The 23,575-nt window shown below is 36.8% G+C and overlaps 1 protein-coding gene across 1 annotated transcript in view; it reads left to right on the top strand.

Annotated features, from left to right (window-relative positions):
* The window catches only part of RELN (reelin), a 530,384-nt gene that overhangs the window by 491,727 nt on the left and 15,082 nt on the right, over nt 1-23,575 (top strand). The window contains exons 49-60 of the mRNA XM_065939296.1: nt 1,173-1,366; nt 4,327-4,583; nt 7,986-8,140; nt 9,853-10,067; nt 12,210-12,387; nt 14,891-15,066; nt 15,211-15,317; nt 16,411-16,653; nt 17,232-17,407; nt 20,706-20,779; nt 21,589-21,750; nt 22,481-22,638. Coding sequence (XP_065795368.1) covers nt 1,173-1,366; nt 4,327-4,583; nt 7,986-8,140; nt 9,853-10,067; nt 12,210-12,387; nt 14,891-15,066; nt 15,211-15,317; nt 16,411-16,653; nt 17,232-17,407; nt 20,706-20,779; nt 21,589-21,750; nt 22,481-22,638 — 2,095 coding nt within the window. The remainder of the gene's footprint in view (nt 1-1,172; nt 1,367-4,326; nt 4,584-7,985; nt 8,141-9,852; nt 10,068-12,209; nt 12,388-14,890; nt 15,067-15,210; nt 15,318-16,410; nt 16,654-17,231; nt 17,408-20,705; nt 20,780-21,588; nt 21,751-22,480; nt 22,639-23,575) is intronic.

Below are 23,575 nucleotides of genomic sequence, written 5' to 3'. Positions count from 1 at the left end.
GTACACATTAAAAAAAAAAAGGATTTAAATAAATTTCCACCCTGGGATAGAGAGCTTGCACAATGTCTTCCATCTGGATGATGTTCTAATTGAAAATTCCTGAGCTTGCAACAGATTTGGGATTTAAGGAGCCACAAATGTAGAAAATGAACTTTGGTGTTCCCTGAATTTATTAACAATAATTAATCCCTCATATAACTTACCCAAGCAAGAATAACTGTTAGTAATTTTTAGACATTTGTATTTATAGCAGATTATTTTGTGAATGACAGCAGCAATGTTAGAAAATTGCTTTGAGAAATTTTATAATCATTCTGCACTGCTGCCAAAGATGACTTGTTTAAAAGTAGAATTTCTCCAGTAGTATGATTAAAACCTTTCATAGGTAAATTTAATTTTTAAAAATTGCAAATTCACTGTCAGTTATTTGTTTCCCTACCACACCCTACCTCAGAGTTTGCATTTGTGCCAGTGAAGTGTACTAGTATTTTAACCCAAGAGTAGCAACAGAACATACAGCATACAAAATTTTATAATCATCAACAGTGTTTAAGAATGCAATGTTCACAATACTGTTTCTTCTTTAGTATTAACTTAGATGGAACTCTGATACCTAGTTTTCCTCATAGTTTCACCTATTAATAAGAAACAACTACTTATCTATGTTAATGAATTAATATAGAAAAGATTAAAATCAACTGTAAAAGTTTAAAAAGCTTACAACTAGTATTGCTAATTATAGTTGTATTTTTGGACATCATTTTACAATTTCATATTAAAATAGTCATCTCAATGCACTATTTTGTTAATAGCCAATGCCTTTTAAAAAATCTAACAGATACCTATAAATAACTAGAAATAGTTTAAGAAAAATATAGAATAGTTACTTTAATTCCAGCTCTCCTATTGCTTAGAAAAAACAAAAGAGAATCTCCTTAGAATACATTGCCCTTTGTAAGTTCTAGTACTAAAATTTCAAAATTTAGCATATGTTTGCTATGTACCTACTGTGTGCTAGAGGCCATACTAGAAGCTAATATAGTAGGAGAAATGATAAGAAAATCATTATTGCAGTACTGTGTGAGCTGCAAAAGAAAGGATGGAAGCCAGAGAACACCTGGAACCTGTCATGACGATTCCTTATCACCGTATTGTTGCTTTCTGCTTCTTAGGGCTGCAGTCGGCTATTGGTCACCATGGATCTAAACCTCACGAATGCTGAGTTTATCCAGTTTTACTTCATGTATGGGTGCCTGATCACACCAAACAACCGTAACCAAGGTGTTCTTTTAGAATACTCTGTCAATGGAGGCATTACCTGGAACCTACTAATGGAAATCTTCTATGACCAGTACAGTAAACCTGGGTTTGTATTCTGTTTTATCTCTAATAACTAGTACGTTGAGCAACATTACTTGATAAGACCTGCCAGCAATCTGTCACAGGGACCACAGGAAGACCTGAACCACACTCACCACTAGATGATGCCTCTGAGACAAACATGAGGATAAGGTTTCTGAGCTGGATAAACAACTGGTTTGGGTTTTTTTATTTCAACAACTAGTTTGTAAATTTTCAGATAGATGAATACACAATCACAGTGCCAGTAATGAATAGACTCACTACAAAAAACCATATATATTAATGAATGTATAATTAAGTTCAACAACATTTTGGGAAAATGGAAACAAAAAACCAGTTTGTAAAAAAAAAAGACCAAAAACCAGTTTGTTTGTTCACCTAGTGTTCACTCCATTTTAGGAACTTGAAGGCTAGAAAATAAACACATTGCCTTCTCCAAAATAAACACAATAAAATGTAAATATCCTTAAGAAGCCTAGAGTCTATTTTTAAATTTCTTACTGAAAAATCCTGAATAAACACAGTGTATGTGTCATTTTTAAGAATATATTCTTGAAGGACAAAAATACAATGTGACCAATTAGAAAAGCCAAAAGGTTAGTAAAAAAGAAAAGAACATTTAATAAAGTAGGAGGAGGAGAAGAATATGGAAGAGAAGGATGAGAAAGGAGAGAAAGAGAGAAGGTTGGAGGAAAGAGGGGATGGGAAGAGAAGGGAGAGATGGAATGATTGTGGCCCAAATAAGAGACAGAATAAAATGAGAAACATAGATAATCCCTCACTGCATGGCAAGCCAGATACTAGCTAAAAATTAGGTGAAATGAAAGTAATCAGAATCTTATAAATGATCATTGAAATTCAATGTATCAGTCAAGAACAGGTTTAGCTGTGAATTACAGAAAACCTCAAATAACTTGGAAGTTTTTTTTCCCTTCTCTTAATATAAGTTAGATCCAAAAGGAAGCTGCCCAGAGCTGCTGCAGTGGCTTCACCAGGACTAGAGACCCAGATTCCTGCTAGCTGGTACTTCTGCCACACTCTACACTTGACCTACATCTCATGGTTCAAAAGAACACACATTCCAGCTCGCAAGCAAAGGGATGGGGCAAGAGCGGTGTGCTGTCTGTCTTTAAAGACACTTCCTAACACTTGCCTACACTTCCTTTCGCATTCCAATAGCCAGAACTTTGTCGCACAGACACACCCAGATGCAAGGGAGTCTGGACATGTTGTCTGTATTCTGGCTGACTATTTGCCTCACTAAAAGATGGGTTCCTAACATGAAGGGAGAATGGGAATATGGCAATTGAGGAAATGCCAGCAGTCTCTGCCATAAACAAACATTTTAAATCCTGCACATGCATTAAAGTTGGACACCAATAAAGGATTACAAATGAAACTAAGTGGTACACATTGTAATAGTGCAAAAAAACTGTGCTCGCCTATTACTAGAAGATGGTAGATGAGCCAAGTAAACTGTTTATGAAGAAGGTTATAGTGTGTCTCACGTACGAGCTTCTGAACACTTATATACAGAGAGAAGGAACTTATGTTTCTGTAGGGTAAAAGCATAACTGTCCAGTCCACTTTAGTTCTCTGAAGAAGAAACAAATTCACCAAGGTAGGAACAGTGGTCATAATTTATTTACACTTTCAGCAGCCTTAGATAAACTTCCACTCCAAAGGTTTTTAAAATGTGGTCAAGGATTTTTCAGGAAAGAAAAATGAGAAGAAAGTCATTGCTCTGGGTAAAGCTGTGTGATTGTGTGTCCTTCCAGGAATGGATAGATTTCTGATATTACTAACACTTTCTAAAATGTTAATTAAACATGCCAATTTAGTGGATAAAAATTATAAAAATATCTTACAAGGTGAGCATACAAAAAAAAAGAGGAAAGAGAAGGGCACACGTGAGCTTCAAAACTGAAATGCATGAGAAAATGAGCTTCGAAAAAGATTATTTACCTAAAGACTCATAGTCTCCAAACTGCCAGTTACTACACAGGTGAGGGTCTAAGATTTACAGTCTATACTTTCCTTCCCTAAGACTACGCTCCATTGAGCTGTTGTAACCCAAAGGATATCAAAATGATGGACATGATCTAAAAAAATGTATTTAAATTCCAAGTACTAGAAATTCAACTAACAACATTGTAGCCTTGAATAGATTTTGACTGATCCCCATCTAGAATACTACCTAGTGTTCTGGTCATTATACTTCAAGGAAGACGTAAAGAGAGAAAAGGGGGTAAAAGAATCAACAAGGAGATACTGTGTAAGCAAAACTAAAATAACTAAACCTCTTCAGTGTGAAAGATGAAAACCAAAGGGTCATTTTTAAGCTCTTAGCTTAAGGGTTCTTCCCAGGATGAACTGCTGCTTGTTGGCCCTGTCCTGTAGTGCTAATACTAAGAGGCAGCCTTGGACTGTAAATGGAGTTAGACTGGCATGGATTAAAAAGATGAGACTTTGCTGCCGTCTCCTGCATCTCCTGCATTAACCAGGTGGATTCTTTACCATTGTGCCTCCAGGGTGAACCCTGCAGTTTTCTGTTTGCCTAGGCCTCCTTCAGATCAGGAGGCATAGGGTATATACACTTTGGTAGACATAAACCAATATTTATGTAAGAGATGCATGTTTGATCCCTGGGTTGGGAAGATCCCTTGCAGAACGGCATGGCAACCCACTCCAGTATTCTTGCCTGGAGAATCCCATGGGCAGAGAAGCCTGGCAGGCTACGGTTCATGGGGTCACAGAGTCAGACACCACCAAAGCGACTTAGTACATACACACAAGACCATAAAATAAAGGCAATTTATCATGGTTTTTAAAAATTATTTTAGCTAAAGTCCTCTCCTCATCTCCTATGTGATGTGTAATGTCTTATGTCTGGATGCACATCCTTTTCTCCCATGAGACATTTGACACAACTTTTCCCCACCCTCACCATCATTTATTCTTCAGATTTGTGAATATCCTTCTCCCTCCTGATGCTAAAGAGATTGCTACTCGCTTCCGCTGGTGGCAGCCAAGACACGACGGCCTGGACCAGAACGACTGGGCCATTGACAACGTCCTCATCTCGGGCTCTGCCGACCAGAGGACCGTCATGCTGGACACCTTCAGCAGTGCCCCGGTGCCCCAGCACGAACGCTCGCCTGCAGATGCCGGCCCTGTGGGGAGAATTGCTTTCGACATGTTTATGGAGGACAAAACTGCAGGTAAATTTTCATTGATGTTAAATGAAAATCCACTTGAGTCTTTTCCAAAAAATGGAATGTGGAACCTTTTATACATTCTCAAGTGGTTACAGAAACAGTGAAAAGAGTGTCCCCTTTTCCTCTCTCAAACTTCCTGGTTTTACATTGTAACGAAACCTTTTCTTTCTTTCAAGCCAGCAAGCTTGCTTTAATAAATAGCATTCTGTAGTTTTACTAATAGGGTAATTTTCTCTGAGAAAATTTTTGTTTCTACATTTCTTGTTTTTTATTTTGGTTAGAAAGCCAGCATTTTTTGGATGTTTGTTTTACTCTCCAAGGACAAGGATTTTGTTTAGCTGTACCTGCATTTGTGATGGCATTTCATGTTTCAGAAATATCCAGGGTCATGCTTTTACTCTTCATTCTTAATAGGAGTATTGCAGTGGTCCTGGTGTACTCTCAAGGAGTTCTCCATGCTATTCTTACTTTTAATGCCTTGTTTTCATCTCATCACATTATTCTGGTCCCTTTTTTAAAGTGGTGTATTATATTAAGTATGTGACTTTGTGATGCCACACACTTAGTTATACTGCATAAAACCTGAAGTGGTATCTTCAGGTAAAGTAGTAATGTTTAATTACATGTATTGTATCAATACAGCAAGTCTTATGGAATAGATAAGACTATACCACTATAGATTCATCAGACAGTGAGACTACGCCATACCCAACTCTGTGCTAGAATCTTACGTAGAAAGAAGGATCTGGATGTATTTTACAGTAATGAGACTGATAAGAACCTTCCAGAGGAATGAAATCGATGCTGAAGACAGTTGAAATGTGGGGAATTTTAGTAACTTAAAATACTTAATTATTAATGTTTTAATGTAAAAGCAATACATGTTCAAAGTGTGAAATTAAGAAAATACAGAAAATCATGAAGATGAAAATCACCCGGAGGATAACCAACATCAATATTTTGTTATTTTTTTAGAGTCTTTTTCTGTGCCTTTATATAATCATATTTTAAACTAAATTATAGTCTTATTTGTATTTTGTAGCCTGCTTGTTTTATTTAGAATTAAATCCTTATCATTTCCTCTTGTCCTTAAGTTTCTTTGAAAATATAATTTTAATAGCTATAGAGTATTCCATTATAATTTTATCATCTTAACATTGAATATTTAGATTAATTATTCTTATTAATTCATTGATTAGTATTTCACATGGACAATGGTATAATTGCAAACATTTAATGAAAATCACCCTTTTAAATGGAAAAAGCTTGAAATGTTCTTCACCACTATCAAGTAGTCTCTTTCAAGAAGATTATTGAGTAGACTTAACATAAATCTGATTTGGAACTTTGCTAAATTACTCATTTGTTTTCCCTGTGTAATGATTTACATAAGTGAGTTTATGATCAGAGAATAATTTAAGTGCAACTTCTATATGAATAAAACAAATACATGTTTTTTCAGATACTGAAAATACTGATTTTTATTTTAGACTAATTTATGATGTACGTTTAAACTCATGCTTGTCTTGCAAAGACAGTGCTCCTAGAAAGTGTAATATCTACTTACAGAAGTAGTTTATAACACTGCAGCAGAGATCAGTGTTAGTTGATTAATGTAAGCCCTTTTTCAGGATCACAGTGTTGTAGCATATAATAAAATATTTACCGGAGAATAAACTCAGGATATTGTTATTGGAATTCAGATTTCTGTGCCTTTTGATTCTGGAGTCCTATACCTCTGCTGTAGGACTAAACGTAACTCCAAATCCAATGGAGTGAAAACTAACAGATAATGGCATTATGGTAGCCATTTGACTCCTGGAGATGAAAATGCTTGTTCTACAGGCATATGTTAAGTTCAGACAAAATCAAAAGAACACAATACTGGTGAAAGCTGGATTCCAATTAAATTGTTTGGTCTCTTCTCTTATGAAGCCATACAACTCTTTGCACAGTAACCCAGGCTTCCACTTGTACCTGTCCATCTCCACTGTGAATGCTGGAGCTAACTAGGAAACTGCCAGAGAAAAGCTGGGCCTGTAAAATCAAAGTGTATCATGAATTAGATGAAATGTATAGATATGTTTAATTTCTAACCTTTCTGGGATAAAATCATGAAGTTAAAGCACCCCTTCCAAAAGAGAAAGCAAATTGTGAGGGACATGAATGTGTGGTGTGCATGTATGTCTATGTGCATGTGTGTTTGAGAGAGCGGCACAATAGGATTACTCTGCACTGATCAAGTCATAATCTTGCTGCTTAAATTTTCGTTAGACTCTTAGAAGCTTTTTTAAAAATCACTTACTGAGGTATAATTGATGTACAAAAATCTGTAGGTATTTAATGTTTACAACTTGATGAATTTGGATTTATGTATACACCTATGAGACGATCACCACAATAAAGGTCATAAATTTATCAGTCATCTCCGAAACTTTCCTCCTGCTCTCCTCTTTTTTAATATTGATTTTTCCATTATGGTAAGCACACTTAACATTAAGATCTCTCTTAGTAAATTTTTAACTACGCAATACAGAATTGTTAACTATAGCCCCCATGTTGTACGATAGATTTCCAGAACTTATTCACCTTGCATTACTGAAACTTTGTGCCATTTGACTGACAAGTCCCCTTTTCCCCTTCCACTATTCTACTCTCTGGTTATAAGAGTTTAGCTATTACAATTTTTTTCATTGCACAGGCTGCCGCTGCTAAGTCACTTCAGTCATGTCCGACTCTGTGCAACCCCATAGACGGCAGCCCACCAGGCGCCCCCATCCCTGGGATTCTCCAGGCAAGAACACTGGAGTGGGTTGCCATTTCCCTCTCCAATGCAAAGTGAAAAGTGAAAGTGAAGTCGCCTGGTCGTGTCCGACTCTGTGCAGCCTACCAGGCTCCTCTGTCCATGGGATTTTCCAAGCAAGAGTACTGGAGTGGGGTGCCATTGCCTTCATTGCACAGGAGACACTACCAAAATTTGAGTATAAATAGCTGACTCACTTCTCTATCATGTTACTGAAAATCTTCCTCTTTCTTTAGATTTGGCCTAAAAAGTTAAACACCTGTCAGGAAAGCAAATAGATGTACATTTCCCTTTGTTTTTCATTTGTAACACATAAAATGCATTCTTTTTTCCTAAATGTAGACTTCACTAGTTTAGAAAAAAAAAGAATGTATGTGTTACAAATGAAAAACAAACTAGTATTGGACACTTGATATATCTCAGTCTCTCAGTATGTATGTTCCTAAAATGATGTGGTTATATTGGTGTTTTATCTGTAGATGGTAGGTAATAAGAGAGATTACTACTTAAAATAATTATCGATCTTACCTAAAGTGAATATTTGCTTTAAAGTATGTTTGTCATAAATCTGTCATTAAAATTTTTGCTTTTCTTTTTTTAAGTAAATGAGCACTGGCTATTCCATGATGATTGTACAGTAGAAAGATTCTGTGACTCCCCTGATGGTGTCATGATTTGTGGCAGTCATGATGGAAGAGAAGTATATGCGGTGACCCACGACCTGACCCCCACTGAAGGCTGGATCATGCAATTCAAGGTGAAAATGTTATGACCTTAACCATGTGTGTGTGCTAAGTCACTTCAGTCACGTCCGACTCTACTCCATGGACTGTAGCCCGCCAGGCTCCTCTGTCCGTGGGCTTCTCCAGACAAGAATACTGGAGTGGGCTGCCATGTATCCCTCCTTCTCCAGGTGACCTTCCCGACCCAGGGATCAGACCTGCATCTTTTATATCTCCTGCATTAGGTGGGTTCTCTGCCACTAGGGCCACCTAGGAAGCCCAGTGTACCACAGTCCACTGTAATTCTTCAAGATCCATCTGTCTTCTTTACAGACCAGATAGGTGAGCTGAAAGGAGATGTGACAGAAATCACAAGCCCCATGACCTTAACTATATAAACAGTCATATACAAATAATATAGAAATGAAAAAAAAAATTGTAGAGACAATGATCATACAATCTTTTATTGACTTAATACATACATTGAAAACTATTAACAAAATTTAATATTAAGATAATATACATCCCAAGTATATATAACTTAATGATTAAAAGTATTTTATTTTTGAACTATTTCAAGGTGAACTTGTGCGGTGTGCTATGCTTAGTCGCTCAGTTGTGTCCATCTCTTTGCGACCCCATGAACTGTAGCCTGCCAGGCTCCTCTGTCCATGGGGATTCTCCAGACAAGAATACTGGAGTGCGTTGCCATGCCCTCCTCCAGGGGATCTTCCCAACCCAGGGATCAAACCCAGGTCTCCAGCATTACAGGCAGATTCTTTATCATCTGAGCCACCAGGAAAGTCCAAGAATACTGGAATGGGCAGCCTATCCCTTCTCTAGGGGATCTTCCAGATCCAGGAATTGAAGTGGGGTCACCTGTATTACAGGTGGATTCTTTACTGGCTGAGCTACCAGGGAAGCCCTAAGATGAACTTAAATAAGATTTAATGTGCTTCTGACATTAAATTTTAATAGAGAAAAATATTGATAATAAAATGTAGAAAACTGATTTCAATTCCCTGAGTTTAAATCATTATATGATGTAGGCATTCTTTTCCTTTAAGAGAAGACTGTGGTTATATCTACTTTTTTAATAAAAACATTTCAGTGTTTCTGAAGAAAGAAAATTACAGAAAACAAAGGCATGATTAGCATTAATGCCAACATCAATTTTAGCTAAGATCTTATGTCAACCAATTTATTCATTCCCACTGTATTAGCAACAAATGTTGCATTATGACTGTCTCCATCAACAAAGAATGCTGTGTCTTATCAAAAGTACCCTCTGTGATTACTTCACTGCATCTTACTTGCAGTTGAAAGTGATTTATTGAGAGTCATAAATTGTATAACAAAACAGTAAACTTGGTAAAGCTGTTAGCAATCCTTCTTGGTCGAGCATTCTGCCAAACAGAAGTGCCAGACCATTAGCACAACAAATAACAATTTGTAAGAGTAGGCCCAGGCCTTCCAAGGCAATCAGCCAGCTATTGCAGAAGCACAGCTTTCAGCTTCTCTCCAAACTCCCCACACAATATATTTGGCACTTTCTATAATTTGTCACCTAGGGCAACCATGTCAACTCCACCATTCATGAACACAGCAAATAAGGAACCTGAAAAGAAACGGATGTGTTGCAGTGTCTGTCAGATAATCAGCGGCTTTCTTACTACCCAGCCCTTAGAGCAGAAGCATGCAATATGGTTTTAACACCTTAATAATCTTGCATCTCTCTGTTTACTAGATCTCTGTTGGATGTAAAGTGTCTGAAAAAGTCACCCAGAATCAAATTCATGTTCAGTACTCTACAGACTTTGGTGTAAGCTGGAATTATCTGGTTCCTCAATGCTTACCTGCAGATGCAAAATGCTCTGGAAGTGTTTCTCAACCATCTGTATTCTTTCCAACCAAAGGGTGGAAAAGGATCACCTACCCACTTCCTGAAAGCTTAGTTGGAAAGTAAGTAGAAAATTAAAACCTGGTTCTAAGCATTCGGAAGTGGATTTAGACATTGTGGTCAGCCTGAAAGTACTGTGTAATTGTCAGTAAAATGCTCTCTTCCTCCCTAACTCTAAAGTTCACTCATTAGTGACCTCCATGATGAACTAATTTAAGAAGACCTCAAGATGTAATCCTCAGACTTGTCAAGATAGGCCCTGACAGGCTGTTCCATTTGAGCAATAGTGATGGCCTTGGAGCCAGTTGAAAAGGTATTTGTTACCTTATGGACCTTGTAAATTGTGCTTTCCACATTGGTCCCTTGTCAATCCATGATAGATGGAGCCAAGAGAAAACCTAACTTATCATGCTCTTGATACTTGTACAAATCCTAACTCTCCATGCTATTTGTATAAACGTAGTTTATAGGTTTCATTTTTTTCTTATCAAAGTATTATGTTCTGCACCTGCAGTGGAAAGTAATTAGCCTAGACAGTCATGAGCCAATACTTCTGAAAAGTATGTCGTGAGCCAATACTTCTGAAAAGTATGTGGATAAGTTAATTTAGGCAATTACAAAGAAATTCCCCTCAACTGTAAAATTAGGGGAAAAGATACATTGAAGAAAATGATAGTTATACTTCTACCATATGTCACAGTTTCTGGCTAAATGAAGAACTTTTTGTGAAACAGATTCAAGATATATGACCAGAACACATAGAGCCTTTGAATAAGGTACTTACAAAAGACAAAAAAAGTCGCATAGAGATTGTTTATTGCATGATCACTCACAGTTTTCTGGAACAAATCTAAAAGGCTTAGTCAGTTAACATGCTAGATAGCGATCAGTATACTTTCAGCTGCAGGTAACAGAAAATTCCATTCAAATTAAAATTACATTTGGCTCAATTGAAAGTGAGATATGTTATCTGTATAATGAAAAAAATCCAAAGGTAAGTGGACTCTAGGATTGGTTGGTTGACAAGGTCAACAGTGTCTTCAAGGACATTATTATTTCTTACTCTCTTACTCTTATTCTTTGCTCCACTCTCCACACACGGATTTCACACACAGTCTTCAGACTAGTTTCCTTTGTGAACATAGATGTCTCCCAGAAAGCTGGAGCACAGTGCATCCTTACCTATGTCCAATGGAAGAGAAAGAGTGTTGCTTTTCTTTCCAGCAAGGCTGGAGCAAGTACTTCTCTGCATCTCACTGGTACAAATTAGTTCAAGAATGTCCATTCCTTACTCCATCAACAGTTAGGGAAATTATATTATCATTTTCATATGACTCATCTGGGCTGACGTGGGTGCTGGAGAGTCACCATACCCTCATTGCCTCATTTACCCCTCTTGTTCTCACTCTCTTTTTTTATAATGAGGTATATAATTTACAGTCAGTAAAATGAACACATTTTGATTGCTCCTCATGATTTCTTCCCATTGTATAATACATGTAACCACCAGAAGCAAGATACAGAATGTTTATATCTTCCCAGGATGTTCCCTCATGTACTCTGAACTCTTTCCACCAAAAAAGGGTGGAATATGTTAATATAAGGTTAATTATGACACTTCTATTTTCCCCAGAGGACAGAGAAGAGCAATGATAAAACTAAAATCTCAGGGAAATTTTCCTTTAATATAACCCTTCAAAATTGTTTTCTAATTAGCATAGTTACTCTGAGAATATTGATTAGGGGATTCAGAAGCTGCTGTTTCCCAACCACCTGAAGGCCATGTGTATGCTGACAAGGTGCTGTCAAAGGAGTGATTTACCTTCTGTACAATTTCAGAAATACAGTTAATGAATCTCAATTGCATTGCAGCCACTGGAATCCAGTTCTTAAGTTGATTTTTAATAGTTACAGATTTGCGTTTTAAAATGTTCCTTTTGCTTGACATAGAGGTCCCACTGTATTTTCATTTGTTTTACAAGTTTACTCACATATTTTAAAATGTAAGTTGAACTGGCTTTAAATTTACATTACTAGAAATAGAAAGATAATGATGATCCAAAAACATCTTTTATTAACCCATTTCATCTTGTCAGAATGGTTTAAATGTTTTCTCTCTTGAATACTGAATGTACATGCAGGAATATGGACCTGAATAAAGTTAACTTTTGTTCTTCACTCCTTTGCTCTTGTGTTGCCAATAGTCCAGTAAGGTTTCGGTTCTACCAGAAGCACTCAGATATGCAGTGGGCAATTGACAATTTCTACCTGGGCCCTGAATGCTTGGACAACTGCAGAGGCCATGGAGATTGCTTAAAGGAACAGTGCATCTGTGATCCGGGATACTCTGGGCCAAACTGCTACTTGTCTCACACTCTGAAGGTAAAGTTAAAGCCCCTGAAGAAAATATGTATCCTCATTCCGGGTCGTGCATCAAGAGCCAACTTAAGAGTAAGACTAATAATTTATAACCATGTTTTTTGGGGCTCCCAGGAAATAAATCCCTTGGACAGAATCTCAAATATATATATATAGGGTTTATTAAATACAAGAATATTAGGACCAAGTGCTAGTATGTTTTACCCACTAAATAATATAAACCAGTCTGTATGGATTAAAGAACATACTCTGTTTTGGAGGGTTTTATAGAGCAGACTGTTAAAGTCAATATTAAACCTTCCTTAATTCACTTTTTTCAGTAGATATACTATTTAAATTAGGAGGGTACTGTTGTTGTTATGAAATAAACCAAATAATATTGATACATTATCACACACACACAAAAAACAAGTTTTCAAAAGGCAGAAACAGCAGAATTTTTGTTCAGAAAGTGTTCTGATTTGTTGACTGCTGAAATGTGGTTGTGTATTAAATGATAATAGAGAGATTAATCTTGGAAATTTTAGCTATTATATAATTATTCAACATGCAAAGTAAATACAGTTGCTCAACACTGTTGCCATATATATATATACTCTGTTTCTGTGAATAAATATACTGTATTTATCTTATAATAACAGAAAAATGACTAAGTTAAAAAAAGTACAAATGATTGAAATTGAGTGTATAAGTGACAAACAATGTAAATAAAACCTGTCATTTTGTGACTTCCCTGGTGGTCCAGTGGTTAAGAACATGCCTTCCAATGCAAGGGATGCAGTTTTGATCCCTGGTCAGGGAACTAAGATCCCACATGCCACAGGGCAACTAAGCCTGTGCTCCACAATTACTAAGCTCACGCACTTCAATTAGAGAGAAGCCCGTGAGATGCTACTAAGACCCAAGCAGCCAAAAATAAATACATTTTTTAAAAAACTGTGATTTTTTTCTACAATACTTCAACAACTTTGGAACTAATAGATTAAAAACGTAAAATTGGAACAATGCTCACTTGTATCTGAAGCTGTTAGTTTGTATGTTATCAAATGAGATTATAACATGAGAAACGTAGCCACAGGTAATAAATAAATTTTTTGATATAGAGTCTTTTGTGAACATTTAAATTCCATTAGCATTCTTCAGTTGGATAAGAAATAAGAAATTGTAGAAATCTATATTATGAACCCTGAATCAGATATTTCTAATGAGAGTTTAACATGATTACCAAAGCACGTCTTCTGACTCTTGTGTTCTCACATATAAACCTCCAGTTATAAATTGCACTTATTTGCTAACATCAGTGAGGTAAGGTAAGGCTAACATGTTGACCACATGTCTTTAACTGTGGAGTTGATTATGTTCCAAATTTGAAGACGGTCTATCTAAACCATCTGAACCATATAATAAGATAGCAAATAGACAACCTACCTAAGACGTGAAAAGGTATACAGTTTTTCTGTAAACAGCTACTACAGTTGCAACTATGACATATAGTTTTCATGACATATTTCTATCACTAAAAAAACAAAAAGGAAAGTGAAAAAAAAACCTGCTTCAACCTAATGCAAAACTGTATTATGGGCAAAAAGAATGTCCTCTGGACAAAATGAATAGAAAATCAAGATCTTGACTATGATATGAGGAAATGAAATAATTGAACATAAAGTTAGCCATAATGAACCCTAATATTTTATTTACCTATTCTGTTTTGGAAATAGACTATTCCTGGTTGGTGGTCTTTTTTAGTCAGAGGATAAACTGGAGACTCCGGGGAAATATTTTATTCTAGATTTTGAGTTCTTCTCCCTATCATCTGGAATCTTGACCCTGACAAACATGTGAAAAGTCCTTTAAATTGCCTTCCAAGATTGTTTTCTTTTGACTTCATGCAGAAAGGTTTGGTTTCAAATGTCCCTGCCTAACCAAATAGACATTTTAAGTTTGTTCTGTGTTGGAGGCTGAAGGGTCCTGGGTTCCTAAAACAGTCTCCAAGGTGCAGGGAGTGGAAGGGGCACATATTTCCAGGGAGAATAAGACAATCAGTCAGGGCATACTGGGACAGGGGGAAGTGCTAAAACATCTGTCTTATCTTATTCCTTTAATTTTTTTAAATTTTTGTTCCTGTTTTCATAATATCATAATAAATTACACGATTACTTTCCATAATATATAAATAAATATTTTGAGAATATATGCTTAAGTAAGTTTTTACAAATAGCAGTATTACTAAACTCAACTTTACAATTGTTCTATTCTAAGATTCTTTCTAGATTTTAAATTCCAATAATTAAGCATTATTTAGGCAGTTTAAATGATTGTCAATAAATGATGGACAAGAATATTGTGGATGTATCGTGTTGGGTTTCTTTTAATATCTTTCAGAAAAGCATTTGAAATCAGCTCTAATTTTTTAAGGTCCAAGATGTAACTTTGTATTGTCTTAATTATTCCATAAGTATTCTTTGAAGTTTTTACTTTTAAACACATACCACTTACTTTTTTCCAGACTTTTCTGAAGGAACGCTTTGACAGTGAAGAAATCAAGCCTGATTTATGGATGTCCTTGGAAGGTGGAAGTACTTGTACTGAGTGTGGGATTCTTGCAGAGGACACTGCACTCTATTTTGGGGGATCCACAGTGAGACAAGCTATTACTCAAGATTTGGACCTCAGAGGGGCAAAGTAAGCCGATTTTTTGTTATCTTTGTCACAACCTAGCAAACTGGCCCCCAAACAAGTACACACCTATGAAAGAAGTTGTTATCCAGGGCTTGAGTAGATAATTTGTTCTATCTGTTCTGATGGCTAATTTGTGCTTGCATTCAGATTCCTGCAGTACTGGGGGCGCATCGGTAGTGAGAACAACATGACCTCCTGCCATCGGCCCATCTGCCGGAAGGAAGGCGTGCTGTTGGACTACTCTACAGATGGAGGCACGTTTCAGGGGTGAAAGCCATGCCTTGCAGCGAATTCCCAAATTCCATCCATTGCCCCTCAGAAAAGTCTCCGCAAAATTTTGCTGACCTGGCAATGCAAATAGTGAAAGTCACAAAGAGAAAGTTATAGATCTTGGTTGCATTCCACCCATTACACAGTCTGTATTTGTAATTTCTGTGTTGTACACAATCTACACAAAAAGGGAAAAGAGAGAAATCACTTTTTAAAAAAAACTCCAAGCTTATGAGTAAAGACAATAATCACGAAGCATAGCTGAAGCTTGATTATAAATGATACAAATAAGAAATAAATTTTTGCATAGTCTTCCAAGTAACAAATAATTTTAAAAACATTTTAAAGTGTTTTAAAAAGCTTTTGTGTGAACAAGCATATAATAAATGGTATAGAAAATCTATAAGAAAGCATTAGTAGTTGTGGAAAACTATAGTCAATTTGTGAGTCTGTCACACACTATTTTAACAAGATTTGTTTCGTTATTTTGAAGTAGCTAGAACCAGACCAGTAGTACCATGAGGTCTTCAGAAAATCAGCATTAGGGGGTAGATATCATTCTTAATAACTGGCAGATAAATAGATGACCCTACCTTAAAAGTATTTTAGGAATTCAAAGGTGTTTCTTAAGTAATTTAAACATTCCACCTACTGTTTTATCAGTTGATGAGAGAAGCTTCATATTCGTCCAACAAATCACAAATTGCATAGAATTATAATCGCTATATTTTAAAATACTAGGAGTATCTTATCTAGAAAGATTTAAAACACAGGTATTTCTCATTATTTATGAGAAATAATGCATATTGGAATCAAGAACAAAACTTTAGAAGCTGAAAATGTTTAATTTTTACCTCGGTACTTTTATTTTTGCCCAAGTATTTCTAAATACCCTTCCCCTTATATCATCAGTCTCATTTTGAAACAGTGTGTGAATACTTAACATTAAAGTCAGTGAAATCAGTTCTCATTATCTGGCTGAAGATCTCTTTGGAGAACTTGTAGTAACTGCAATATATTGGTGGTGTGTTGTGTTTTTTTTCAGTATGTTACTATATTGGTATATTTGTTTTATAGGAATTACTTGGTCTTTGCTCCATGAGATGGATTATCAGAAATACATTTCAGTCAGACATGACTACATACTTCTTCCCGAGGAGGCTCTTACCAACACAACTCGACTTCGCTGGTGGCAGCCTTTTGTGATCAGCAATGGACTTGTGGTCTCCGGGGTAGAGCGTGCTCAGTGGGCACTAGACAACATTTTGATTGGCGGAGCAGAAATCAATCCCAGTCAACTGGTTGACACTTTTGATGATGGTAAGAAACAAGACATTGAGCAATCCTCCCTGTGTATCTTTTGTCTGCTTATGTCTTTATATGAATTGCTACATGAAAAGCATTTAGATGAGTGCCTACCGTATATTTACTGATCAACGAATGTTAGCTATTATTTTGTCTAATAGTTTATACATCTTCAAGATTGACTGCTTGTTGAAATGTCAACAAAGAATTTAATAAATCCCATTAAAGACACAATGTCTTGCTCTAAATATAATTTGAAATTTCAGCAGCCCCAAATAATTTCAGTTTCCTTAAGAATTTCTATACTGCAGAGATACATATTTTATTGGTTTGCAAGTATTCCAGGAAAAATCTTGCAATAGTAAAAGTTACCCAGACTAGCAATTATATTTTAAAAGTTGGGTAATCATTGTACTAACATTTAATAATCTTTTCTAGATTTGATTGCTTATATATTATACCAATTAAAGAAAATAAAAATCAATCTTAAAGGGTAAGCAAAGAGCTAGAGCATAGACATTCAAGTAGTTCAACAATAAACCAATTAATTTAAGAGAATAACATGCCATATTACTTCCAATTTATCTTAACAGAAGGCACCTCCCATGAAGAAAACTGGAGTTTTTACCCTAATGCCGTGAGGACAGCAGGATTCTGTGGCAATCCATCCTTCCACCTCTACTGGCCAAATAAAAAGAAGGACAAGACTCACAATGCACTCTCCTCCAGAGAACTCATTATACAGCCAGGATATATGATGCAGTTTAAAGTAAGGGGAAGCGGCTCCTCCAGGCAGTCTGGTGTTAAATTTGGGGGAGGGAGTACAGAGAGAAAGCTTATTTGAACAACTATAAGGAAATGATTAATTGCATTCATTAAAAGAGACTTTATTTTATGAACAAAAGAAGTTATCTTTCACAAAGGCCTTTATCTTGTAGGATTATTTGAACACACATATATTGAGACATAGCAGGACATGCAACTATATTATATCTCAGATATGTAATCTTGACTTCACTTTTACAAACCTTGAAAATAAAAAGATCAAGTAGGTGCCTTTGTCTATCTCTTTCTTTGTTTCTATCCCTTTCTGTCTCTCTTTCTCTCCCGCTAATTTCTCTACCACTTTATCTTTATGCCTATCTCATACATCAAACTTTGCTTCTTTATATGTCCTTTTTCATGATATCTTTCCATTTTTCTTTTCTCTCTGACTTCCAAACAGCAAGCCTGTACATTAGCCCAACTGAAACCTCCCAAATCCTCAAAGATTTGAAAAGGACTCTCACTTCTTATTAATAAATGTATATTTTACTCATATAGAAAAATGGAAGAGAAGGCATAAGAGGTAATTAGTAGACAAATTAGAGAGAAAGATAAAGCACTATCAATTAATGTCTTATTGCAGAAAACACTAAAAAGGGACATTACAGAAATGCAGTTTATTACTGGATCATTTTAAAGAGACAGATCAGTTGTTTTAATGCTCTTATTTAAAAAGACGTGCTACAATGACAGTTGACAGAAAGAATCCTTATTAGCATAAATAAAAATGTGTTCGTAGCTGGGAGAAGGGGAAAATGGGGAGTTAATGTGTATAGGGTTTCAGTTTTGTAAGAAGAATTCCCAAGTTGAAGAAAAAAGGCAAATTTTCTGTTTTCCTCAGCTTTGTATTAAACCCTACTTCAGAGACTGGAGGGTGAGGCAAGCCCCACTCCCTCGGGACTGTCCTTACCTTAGTGACATGAAGGACACTCAGAGTCACATCCAGAATTACACTACCTCTAATTCAAAGCCACGGCCCTTAAGAGTGAAGGCTTTTCCTCTCTCAGGCCTGCATCACACTCATATTTTTTATTAAGTTGGTTGGGGCCTCCTCTTTTGTTGCTTCTATCAACCCAGAACTGCAGAGACTGAAATTTTCTTCTTTAGCCAAGTCAATTTGTTTCTTTTAAAAAAGAGAAAAAAAAAAAAACTTGTCCCCAGAAATTTAAGAATTAAAGTGTCACTAAATCTGCATCTTTAAAGTCATCATAGACTATCTGAACACCACATGCAACACCTTTCACCCATTCCTCGTTTTTCATTTTCTCTGTACTATTTGGCACTCTTGTTCTTGTCTTCTCCAGCTGGTGAAATTCTCTTTCCCCTCAGTTTCTGGGTTCTCTGATGCTTCTCCTCTTACCTTCTTAATAGCTACGTCTATCTCCTTTTTGGCTCTTCTTCCCTCAACCCTCTAAATATCAGCATTTCTTAGTACTTCTCCCAGGCTTTCTTCTCTCTTCATAGACATTCTCACTATTGAGAACTTCATTCACCCTCTGGCTTCAAGTATCATATCTTTAAGAGCAATTCCAAGATTTGCATATCCAACCTTGACTGGCTCATCAGCATTTAATTCTGTACTTTTAATCACCTATGTACTTTTCTACACCTTTAAATTACTGGCACCTCAACTCAACCTGTTTAATCATGAACTTCCTACCTTCCCACTTCTGCCAACTCCTCTTTCTGATTTTCCTATTACTCTTGATGGCATCACCTCTCACTTATTCACCAGCTCTAAATGTTAATTTAGTCTTTATCATTTTTCACATCTAATTAGTTACTCCATCTTTTTAATTCTAATTCCCTGTATTCCTGGCACCCATAGCATCTCCTCTCTTTGCACTGTTACCACCTTCATTCTGGCCCTCATTAAATCAGTAATCCACTGAGTAGTCCTTTCCTGTCGAATCTCTCTCCACTTCACGTGTTTTCAGCAGCACAGATTGATCCTTACAAAGTACAGCTTTGATACATCATTCTACTGCTCATAAACCCTTAATGACTCCCCCCCCCCATTGCCTACCATATTAAGCTCAAACACCTTTGACTACAACTCATGCTCTGCCAAACTCAACCAATCTTTCCAGCCTTCTCTACCAATGTTCTACACTTAAACCAAAACACATTAACCACACGCTATGCTCTAGACATGCCACAGTGCTTTCCCCCTGCATGTCTACTCACAGTCCTTCCACCTAAACATCTTTGTCTTATCTCTACCTCTGAGACTCTTCCCATCCTTCAGGGACAGCTCACATGCACTCTCATTGATGAATTCTTTTCTTTTTTTAATTGAAATATATTTGACATATGGCACTGTGTAAATTTAAGTCATACAACATGTTGATTTGATACATTTATATATTATAATACAGTTGCCACAATAGTGGTAGTTAGCACCTGTATCACATCACATAATTATTATTTCTGTTTGTAGTTGGAATAATTCAGCTCTCCAACTTCTGAAGAATTATTTTCTCACCCACTTAATCAGATTCAACCTCTCCTTCCTATGAAGCACCAAAGCATTTTATATTTTTCTGGTTTCCATTTCCACTGCTGGAATACACATTGTATTCTCTCTCTGAAACCACAGTTGTTTTATGAATAAGCATATTGTATGAAGTTTATAGCACCAACCTTCCCTAGTGTCAGCACTGAAACAGGACTTGTTGATTGAGTAGATGATTAGAACTTAAATTTGAATCACCAAGTCTTCACAGCATTTATGCACTGTTGATGATTCAAGCATTTAATTGCACATGATATGGAATACTTTTATCTACATGGAAATGGAAAAAACTAGGAAGAAATATTAAGTAATTAAAAATTAACTATTTTTAATTACATATAAAAATGTAATGGCAGCATCAAGGAAGTTAGTAAATCAATGAAACTATCTTGAACCAATGATACTTTGTTTCTTTCCATTAATTCTCCTAATACTACTTTCCTTTTGACCAATTTATCTTCCCCAAATTTACGATTAGTTGTTATACTAATTAAGTAAATATAAATAGTATTTTTTAACCTAAATTCTCATCTCCTTGCAAAATGGTATGACTTGTACAAAACTCAAAAGAACATCTTCTTGGTGTCTGGCAGGCTGCTCTGTAAAAGCTTCTTCAAATACTTCTTGGTTACTTATCAGAATCATAATGAAGAGAGATGAGAGTTCTCGTTAATGCTAGGCATTATTTAATCTTGCCTGATACATATCAATTATCTGCTTGTTTTAGATTGTTGTGGGTTGTGAAGCCACTTCTTGTGGTGACCTTCATTCTGTAATGTTGGAGTACACTAAGGATGCAAGGTTTGTGAAATCACTTTTTACATTTCCTCCAAATGTGAATATACAATTCAAATGGTTGTCTATTTTTAAGGCAACTGCTTACAGGGAAGCATTCTTATGTATTAAATGTGGCAGTTAATTGTATGCATGTGAAAATGTCATTTGTATAAAACTCACAATGTATCTTATTTTCAATTTTTCCTTCAGACCAAGAAAAGTCAATTTCATACTAGGCTGCAGCCAACAAATTTTGTATTTTAAACTAAGACAGTATATTTGTCCTCAAAGTAGAACTCTCTTTTATTTATGTTGCTTGTTTTCAAACAACCCTAATAAAAATATAAATCAACGAAAGATCTGATTATGCTTTAGCTAGAGTCACATCCCCTAAGCGTAGTAGCACTGTTGACTGTAAGTCTGACTTAGTGCAGCTACCTCTTTAGGGTGTCAATAGGCCTGCCTCCCACCACCACTTTGAAAAATGAATTATAGTAATAAAGTTTGGGTAGACAGAGAATGTTGTCAGTCAACTCCAGGTATAGTTCTTGTAGCAATATCAGGGAGCAGAAGCCACTAGAGTCAGCTCTGTGCCCGCTATTATTTTATTCTGTCATCTATAAATATGTTAATGTGCTTATAAAGAGAGTATATCTTATTTGAAATAATTTTCCATTTTTCTTTTTATTATATGTAATTATATATATATGAAATTTATATTAAAATGTCTTAATTTAACTCAATTGTTAAGCATTACCTTGACATGAGACAGGCTGTATATTTCTCTGAAGAGCTGTCTAATGCAGCCTCTCTGGTTTCTCTGGTTTCTGCAGGTCCGATTCCTGGCAGCTCGTTCAGACCCAGTGCCTGCCTTCCTCTTCAAACAGCATTGGCTGCTCCCCCTTCCAGTTCCATGAAGCCACCATCTACAATGCTGTCAACAGCTCTAGCTGGAGGAGAATCACCATCCAGCTGCCTGACCATGTCTCCTCCAGGTAGGCTGCGTACTTAGGTGAACTGTGTGGAATGACCTGTGAGTCTCTGGAGAACTCATACAGGGAGCCGAGAGCAACTGCTAAAAGGAGTCTAGACTTTTAGTTGTAGCCCTAGTCCCCTCTCCCCTCATCTCCCCACTCGTTTCACTGCCCCATGCCCCTAAATGGCAACTGCGTGTGCCCAAAAGAAATAGGATTCTTCTTTGTAAATGATTCATAGACCTCAAATTTTCTTTTAATTAAATACCACAGCACACACCAATCTCAGTCACAGACCCTGAGTGATAAGTGTCCCAAGACTTGGACTTGGCATCACAACTGCCCCAGTGTTCTATGCTCCCAGAGGCTCTGCTGTTCCCCCCACAATCAGTGCCCGCTGGGGTGTGCCAGGCTGATCGGGTTATACTGAGTTGTAGGGTAGATATAATGGAGCACAGTCTTCCTAGAGTAGCATTTATTTTCCCCAAAGATTTGAAAATGACACAACACTGTAGGAAAAATGGATATGGGCTTATTATGGACTAGAACAGGAAATGTACATAAATTTTTCAGGAATTTTGGGGGTTTACTTCCAGAGTCTGAGGGGTACAACTTCACTCACCTCCGCCAATTGGATGCTTTGGGGAAAAGTTTTGGAAACCCTTTTCTTAGAAATAGCCCCTATCTCCAGAGACTAGAGGCTGGACACACCATGGGCAAGAACAGCCTCCTGAATCCCTTCTGCTTTCAGTGCGACACAGTTCCGCTGGATCCAGAAGGGCGAAGAAACAGAGAAGCAGAGCTGGGCAATCGATCACGTGTACATCGGAGAGGCTTGCCCCAAGCTCTGCAGTGGGCACGGATACTGCACCACCGGCGCCGTCTGCATCTGCGATGAAAGTTTCCAAGGTCAGAATCCCGTTTTGTTGTTCTTGACCCAGGAGACCATAAGGTTCTCCTCATCGCAACATTCGTGCAAAGGCCACTAGGGAATGGTAGAAACTCTTGCTTGAGGGATTTGAGATAAATGATGCACTCTTTGATCACAGACTTACTTACCTCAGGGATGAATTATGAAGGATAATTTTATGCTATGTTCCTTGAATTTTTAAAACTGCAGATTTTATTCCCCCCCCCCCAGGATATTCTATAGTACCTCACCTTCCTCAACTTCCACATAACTCCCTGCCCCAGCCTCTACCTTCCACACTTGATTTTTGCTCTGGGCCTCTCTCCTTCCCTGCCTGACTGCCTGTCCCCAGACCCTGGACCAATATTCTTTCTTCCTCGGCCTTTCCCAGGGGCAGGTGCCCCTGGCCTCCCAAGATGGAGCTGACAATTCAAAATGTTCTATTTCCCAAGTCTCTTCGTCACATACACACACAGAAAAACCTTCATAACTCAAAAAATACATTTTTACTGCTTGAGTTTCTAGAGGCTAACTATGTATTTGGGGCAAAGTATCTACTCAACTGCTGAGATACCAGGAGGTTGCTCTGTCAGTCCTGTTTGAAAGCCTGCAGTCCTGCTTTCCTTTGATGAAATGTTTCTCACAGGTTTCAGCCTCTATGTTACAAAGTTCACTGTATCCAATTACTTTTACATCCTTGGAGCCTAATTCTTGACAAAGAGCAATGCACAGTAAATTTTTTTACTGAACCCTTACACTGCCTTATACTTTACTATTTACACAAGTATCCCTTCATTCATTCAGCGGAGTCATTTAGTACTTATGATACCCACCCCCATATATTAACTATGGTTAATGTCACCATTATCACTTTATAGGTAAAGAAATTAAAGGGAGCCTAAGAGACTTCTCTAATAGTACATGTCAGAAAGAAGA

The sequence above is a fragment of the Muntiacus reevesi genome, chromosome 6, assembly GCF_963930625.1.
Source record: "Muntiacus reevesi chromosome 6, mMunRee1.1, whole genome shotgun sequence".
Taxonomy (NCBI): Eukaryota; Metazoa; Chordata; class Mammalia; order Artiodactyla; family Cervidae; genus Muntiacus; species Muntiacus reevesi.
This window is presented reverse-complemented; position numbering and strand designations above follow the sequence as displayed.